At 39.1% G+C, this 7144-nt stretch overlaps 1 protein-coding gene across 1 annotated transcript; it reads right to left on the bottom strand.

The window, feature by feature from the left end:
• Nucleotides 1–5338: 5338 nt before the first annotated feature.
• On the bottom strand, nucleotides 5339–6435 carry MC4R (melanocortin 4 receptor). Its single transcript, XM_027868742.1, has one exon. The coding sequence runs from the start codon at nucleotides 6433–6435 to the stop codon at nucleotides 5428–5430; it is 1008 nt and encodes a 335-aa protein (XP_027724543.1). The 3' UTR covers nucleotides 5339–5427.
• Between the last annotated feature and the right edge of the window lie 709 nt (nucleotides 6436–7144).

The following is a 7144-nucleotide window of genomic DNA, read 5'->3' as shown; positions in this document are numbered from 1 at the left end:
GAATTAAGTTAAGGCATTTTTTTTGGAGGGAAGGGATACAGATTTATGATTTTATCAAGTTAGAGAAACTGCCTCTACTAAGGAAGATCTATGTCTTGTCTATAACTTCTAGTACTAGAGAGTTGGGGTAGAGGAAAGAGGGAGATGAAGGAGAAGGTAAGGGACTTGTCCATAATAATAAAACTGGTGTTTGTCAGTGGCAGTACCTGAACTGAGGTCTTTTTGTTTCAAATTTTATCTACCATCCTAGTGGCCTCTAATACAAATTCACACATTTTGTCTACAGTACCAGTTCTCTCTGATGTATATTTGCCTTACTGATTTAAAATGATGAAAGTAATATTCATAAAGCAATTAGAATTTTTTTCACAGCGCAACTGAAAAGTAACTTAGAGCTCACTTAGTTCAACCCCTCTCCCCTATTCTACACATAAGTAAACTGAGGCCCGGGTAGGTAAAGTGACTTGCCCAGTGTCACACTGGTTTTAAGTGTCTGAGGTAGAATTTGAATCCAGTAAGGCACTGTACTAGATGTTGGATATATACCAAGACAAACATACAATAATTTCTACCTTTAAGGAGCTAAGGAATAGTGATGGGTTCAGGCCAGGAAGGCGTTCTGGGGAAAGTAGCATAGAACTTTATCCTTGAAGGAAAATTCTAAAAAGTAGAGATTAGGAAGTAGTACATTCTAGACATGGAAGAAAATTTGTGAGACTATCTGGAGGTGGTATATAAATATGTGAATGGGAGTAGGGAAAAACAAGGCTGAAGAGAGGTAGCTCATGGTCAGATTATATAAGGCCTTGAATATCAAGCAGAGTAGTTTTTATTTTATCCTCAGGCAACAGGGAACTACTGATGTTCTTTGAAGAGGAGCATGATGTGGTGAGAGTTGTTGGTGAAGGTTATTTGGGCAACTATGTGAAGATTGGATTGTAGAAGGGAAGATTGTATTGGAAGCAGGGAATCAATTAGAAGGCTTTTAAAATAATCCAACAAAAGACTCTGAGGGATTGCACTATTAAAATGATGGAGGTGGTAAGAAGATTAGGGTGTGGATGTAAAGCTTGTAGGACTTGGAAACTGATTGGACATGGGGGGGGGATTAAACATGAAGCTTTGTATGATTGGGAAGGTGGTGGTGACCTTAACAGAAACAGGAAAGAAAGGAAGAGGGTTAGGTTTTAGGGAAAGGAAGGGGATAATGAGTTCTTTCTTTTTAGCATATAGAATTTGGGATTTTGATGAGTTATCCTCATAAAGACATCTGTCAAGCAATTGGAGGTTGAGGAGTTGAGTTCTAGAGAAAGATTAGGGGTGGATATTTATATTTGGAAGTTGTCTCTGTAGAAATGGTAATTCAGCCCCCGGGGACAATTAAGATCACTAAAGGATAGAATGTTGGAAGTGACATAAACTTTGTGGGAAACCTTTCTGAGGGGTGGGGGAAGAATTTGTATATACAAACCAATCACATTCCAATAAAACGTAACCTGGCTAATCAGAGTATCAAGTATGAAGGAAAGGATTTGGAATGATTCCCTAAAAATACCCCCACCTGTCCTATTGATGAATCTAAGGAGAGTCTCTGCTAGGGATACTCTTATAGCTGAAATGATGTGGCCTGTTCTGGTTATACTTCCTCGGCCATAAGAAAACAATAACAACAACAAACAATTTTCATTGCACTCCAAAAGGAACACAGTGAATTTCCAAACTCCTAAAATCTACCTTCAACTTGGCCCCAAACTGAGAGTCTCGGCCTATCCCTAAATCAGACACAATCCAAGTTTACCTTGGGCCATTTTGTACTGGTGCTTTCCCCCAGCAGAACCATAGCTTGCTGATGTTACAGGAAATAAAGCCATGTTTTCTTCATTCCCCCCCATAACTGAAGCATATGTGATGACTTAGCAGAATTCACTGAGGTGATGATGGGGCATAATAGGAAATCCTTTTCAAACTTTATCATGATCACAGAATCATAATTTTCAAGCTGGAAGGAAGCCTCTAGATCATTTAGTGAGTCCAACCCTTTAATTTCACAAAAGGAGGAAACTGAGATCCAGAGAGTTGACATGACTTGCTCATGTGTAGTAAGTGACATAGTTGTAGAATTGGGATTTGAATCCCTGACTCTGGATTCAAATCCATGATAGGATACTTCTAGCTGAATACCTCCAACGTCTTTTTGTATGTCATTAATCCTTTGGTAGTCTGGTGAAGACTTTTACAGAGGAAGCATAGTTATAAATATAAATATATAAAAGTATATAATATATAAGATATATATAGACTATATAAATATGAATATGTGCATATTCATATTTATATATATTCACCGCTCCAAGGTTAAGACTCCTGACCTCATATTACATTACATTCTCCTTCTGCTTGCTTCTGCACTGTCTCTCCCTTGTGCTTGGAATGCTCTGCCCCCTCACCTCTGCCTCTTAGTTTCATTGGCTTCCTTTAAGACTCCTCACCTTCTACAGAAGATATTTCCCATTCCTTCAGCTGCTAGTGTCCTTCTCTCTCAGATTACTTCCCAACTACTCTGCATACAACTTGCGTGGACCTTGCTATTTATTTACATGTTGCCTTCTTCATTAAAATTTAAGGTCCTTAAGGTAAGTAATCATCTTTTTCTCTGTATCCCAGCACTTAGCAAGGTGCCTGGCTTTACCAGCACTCTTCACAGCAAATGTTCATAAGTGGTTTCTTGCAACAACATCTCCCATCCATCCCATTTATTTTTAAAAGCATTTTTCTAACTCCAATAAGGATGGTAGAAATTGAGGTTTCATCACGTCCCTAGCCCTGACTGCTTCAGCCTCTAGTCTCCTACTGTCACATTAGTTCCAGAATACTATTTTCCCTTCTGAGTTGAGTCAAAACTCATAGACATTTTTGTTCCTCAGTTAAGCAAGAAGGGAATACATAATGGGTAAGAGAAGACTTATTCCTCAAGATTGCCTGTAACGGTGGGGAAAAAGGAGAGAGGGAGAGGGAAAGGGAAAGAGAAGAGAGAGAGAGACAGAGAGAGACAGAGAGACAGAGACAGAGAGACAGAGAGGCAGGGAAAGAGAGACAGAGAAAAGAAGAAAAAGAAGAAGAAGAAGAAGAAGCAGAAGAAGAAGCAGAAGAAGAAGGAGGAGAAGAAGAAGAAGAAGAAGGAGAAGAAGAAGAAGAAGAAGAAGAAGAAGAAGGAGGAGGAGGAGGAGGAGGAGGAGGAGGAGGAAGAGGACAAGGAGGAGGAGGAGAATGAGGAGAGAAAGAGAAGAGAGAGGACGCTGGAGAGACAGAGAAGAGGAGAGGAAAGGAGAGACAGAGACAGAGACTTTTGGAAGCACCTAAGGAGAATCAGAGTTGCCACTAAAGATGTGGAATGTTATTTTATATTGTTTGTCTCCACCTTAGGCCCCTGGAATTTCTCTTACATATTAAATTAAGACCTCCAAATGAATGGTCACAATGCTATATCAACACTTTCATTTCACATACAGCTTTAACTAAGATTCCATTGCTATCCTATATTTAAATCCATTAATTTAATTGTGTTCCAAATATAGAAAAATTCCCTAGCAACTAGGCTCCAGCCACAAAATCAATGTTAGCTAAAAATTTGAACCCAACTATATATAACTTTTCATTTTTAATCCACCTGTATCACTACTAAAACTGCATCCCATATCTAAATGTTGAAATGTAACAAAAAAAGGTTTCAGTTAAAATGATGCAGTGATTTCAAATGTACCTTTCTATATTTTACTTCATCTACTAAGATTTTAGCATAGTCTGAAATGAATTACATAATTCTTTTTTGAGCAACCTTCATCCAATATTATCTCCTCTTATTTTTGAGGCTCATCAGTTTCCCCAAAAGGTTAGAAGTACAATACAATAAGAACAAAGATTCCTAACCTGGATTATGTGAATTTATATTTCTAAAAATATGTATTTTGATACACAAAATTTAATATATTATTTCCTTAGTAACTCTGTATATTTTATGCATATTATCCAGGGAAGAATCTATAGGCTTCATCAGACTGTCAAAGGAATCTATGATACATAAAAAGTCTCAGGACTCTTGTTTTGGAAAACTTGGGAGGATTTTGTGTTTGTACCTTCTTTGTCCCAGATATAACCCCACCCCCCAGAGTTAAGGTTACATGCTCTTTAAAATGAGGGTAATAAGTAATTATGTTCCTTGAAGTCCCTTTGCAAATCCTGGGATTGTATTCATCAGTGAGCAAATGGATCCACAACAGGTCACCTACTTTTAAATTCAGACAAATATTGCTGGAACATGGTCATTCTGGCCATGAAGACTTTGCCAAGAACCTTTCAGTAAACCTTTCCAGCTTTCAGTAATTTACCTCCATCCCACAGTGGTATAATGTTAGAGAACACCAAGCTGCTTGCTTATTACTATGTTTTACAGGAATTGATATTGACACTTAGTATCTGATGGAGAAATAGGCAAATTGCTATGCTTGAACCCCCCCCCCCTTTTTTTTTAGTCAACTCTGCAGAGTATTCTCTCCTACATTAAATAAAATCAGAAACCAGAGTCTCTCCTTTCCTTAGGGGCTGGAAGTAAAAGAGGAGCATAAAGGAGTGTGAATTGGCATACCGTGGGTTCCCAGGAGCACTCAGGCTCCAGAATGCTAGTCAGCTGCTTCACAATCAGACAATTTGGTTGAAGAAATGAAAGTATGTACTTGAACAGATGCATCCCTTTCATCTTTTAAAAGGCCCAGTGTTTGGGGACTCAAAAGATCCTTCTGCCTCTTTTCCTGGGTAGTCTTATTTAGAGAACTCTTGTTTAAAAGAAAATCAACTTTACTGCCACTTTGGCAGAAGTGGAAGAAAGCTTTTCTTACATCACTCTTTCTTTCTGTGATGGGGTTAATCTTTCTAATTAGTGTGGTTTCACATTTCAAAATATTTTCCCTTTTATTCAAATCAATTCAATACTTTAAAATGCTGTGTAATAAAATATTAACAATTATTGATTAGAGTGTATATTAACAATTATTGATTAGAGTCCACCAATGATGTGAATGAATTCTTTATTGATTACATGATTAAACTATTTCTCTTTTTTACACCCCCAAAGGGTATAATATTATATTTTAAATAAGGTTGTACTTTTTTTAAATATAGAGAACCTGAAATTAGCATATTTTTAGCATTTTACATCTCAAAAGTTATTATGGCATGTAAACAAAAATATTCAGAGACTAGTACATTTTTTCACATTGAAAAAAATCACAATCGGATGTTTGTTTTGTTTTTCTTTCACAAATGATACACTGAACAAGTCACACACAATACAGAAAGCTGCTTGTGAAGCACACAGTCCAGGTTCTATTGAGAGAACTCCTTGGAGGACTAAATACAGATCTATGAGGTGTTTTAATATCTGCCAGACAAATCACAAGGGCCTCCCAGAGTATAGCAACAGATGATCTCCTTGAAGGTTTTCCTCAGTTCTTGACTCCGGAGGGCATAGATAAGGGGATCAATGATGGAATTGCACATGATGAGGATGAGATAAAAGTTGAAGTGGGACATGAAACACACACAGTATGGATTTTGGGGACATGAGATATAGAAAATCAGGTGGAGGAAAAAGGGGGCCCAGCAGACCACAAAAACCCCAATCAGGATGGTCAAAGTAATAGCCCCCTTCATGTTGGCCCCTTGGCGGATGGTGCCCGTGCCAGGGAGAACTGCAATCCTCTTAATATGAAGTCGGGCCATCAGGAACATGTGGACATAGAGAGAAGCCATAAGAGCTAGCATGGTGAAGAACATACTAATGAGACAGATGATGACAGCACTACTGTCTGAGTAAATGATAAACAATATGCCTGACACTGTACAAGCCGCCCATATACAAGTGATGATGATCCCAACCCGCCTGACTGTCATGATGTTATGGTATTGGAGAGCATAGAAGATAGTAAAGTACCTGTCCACTGCAATAGAGAGCAGGCTGCAAATAGAAGCAAGCAGAGAGCTACAAATCACTGAGTCAATGACATTATCAATGTTCACTGTGAAACTCTGTGTGTCTGTGTCAGTGCCGTTTAGTAGAGTGATGACAATAGTCTCTGACCCGTTGGAGACGCTCACCAGCATATCAGCCACGGCCAAGCTACAGATGAAGAAGTACATGGGGGAGTGAAGATTCTTGTTCTTGGCAATTGCCACAATCACTAGGATATTCTCCAATAAACTGATGATACCCAGGGTGACAAACACCTCAGGGGAGACAAAAAGTTGTTCGTAGCAACCCCTGTCCAGGTAACCTTTGCCGAGGGAGTCATTGGCACTGCTGTGCAATACATAGCTGTGGTTCCAGAAGTGGAGAGAGGGGTGCATTCCATGGTAGTAGAGTTCATTTTGTGTGGAGTTCATTTTGGAAAGAGCTCAGTCAAACTCCTGCTGAAATTGCTTAAAAATCTCTAGTCTCTTCTGAGGGCTTTCCTCTAGTCCCTCAAGGTAGCAAGTCAATGGCACTCAGTGGCATGTCTCCCACAATTTTAATGCAGTTCAGAACAGTTCTGAGCATCGACTCACTTTTAAGTCCTGAAGTTTAATCAGTCTCAGTCTCAGCTGCGAAGATCTTCAGTTGTTCATATATTCATCCCCCTCTTCTCCTTTGAGCTTTTTCTTAAGTCTCATTTATTCGATGCATTTCAAAATCATTTTTTTCCTAGTAACTGCTGTTTCAAAGAGAGAGTTCAGGGTTGGTATGCTAATGTCAAAAGCACGCTGATAGAAACCATCACCAAGTGCAGGCATTGTGCCCAATGTCAGAAACTGTGCATGTCGGCTGCTGATTTTTATGCTTTGTGGAGGGAGGAAAAAGGGGGAGTTTAGGGATTGCTCCACCTCCTCTTTGCATTCCAACCAATACAGCTGAAGTACAGCATGAGTCTAGGAGATGCTGATTGTATTTCAGAGCAACAATTGCCTGGCCAAACAGGTTTAGATGCAACTGCTCCTGGAATCAAGAAGCAGATGGGGTATGAGAGATTTATTTTGCTTTCTCAAGTTTTCAGATTAAGTAACTGGGCTCTCTAGGGAATTCTGTACTATTGCCCCCAAATCCCCTCAAAGCAAC

The sequence above is a fragment of the Vombatus ursinus genome, unplaced genomic scaffold (assembly GCF_900497805.2).
Source record: "Vombatus ursinus unplaced genomic scaffold, bare-nosed wombat genome assembly UNPS02014791.1, whole genome shotgun sequence".
In the NCBI taxonomy this organism is placed as follows: Eukaryota; Metazoa; Chordata; class Mammalia; order Diprotodontia; family Vombatidae; genus Vombatus; species Vombatus ursinus.
The sequence above is the reverse complement of the archived record's forward strand: the minus strand, read 5'-3'. Positions and strand labels throughout refer to the sequence as shown.

Bases quoted from the DNA above. Each gene is read 5' to 3' on its own strand.
- MC4R (XM_027868742.1), bottom strand. From the start codon at position 6,435: ATGAACTCCACACAAAATGAACTCTACTACCATGGAATGCACCCCTCT.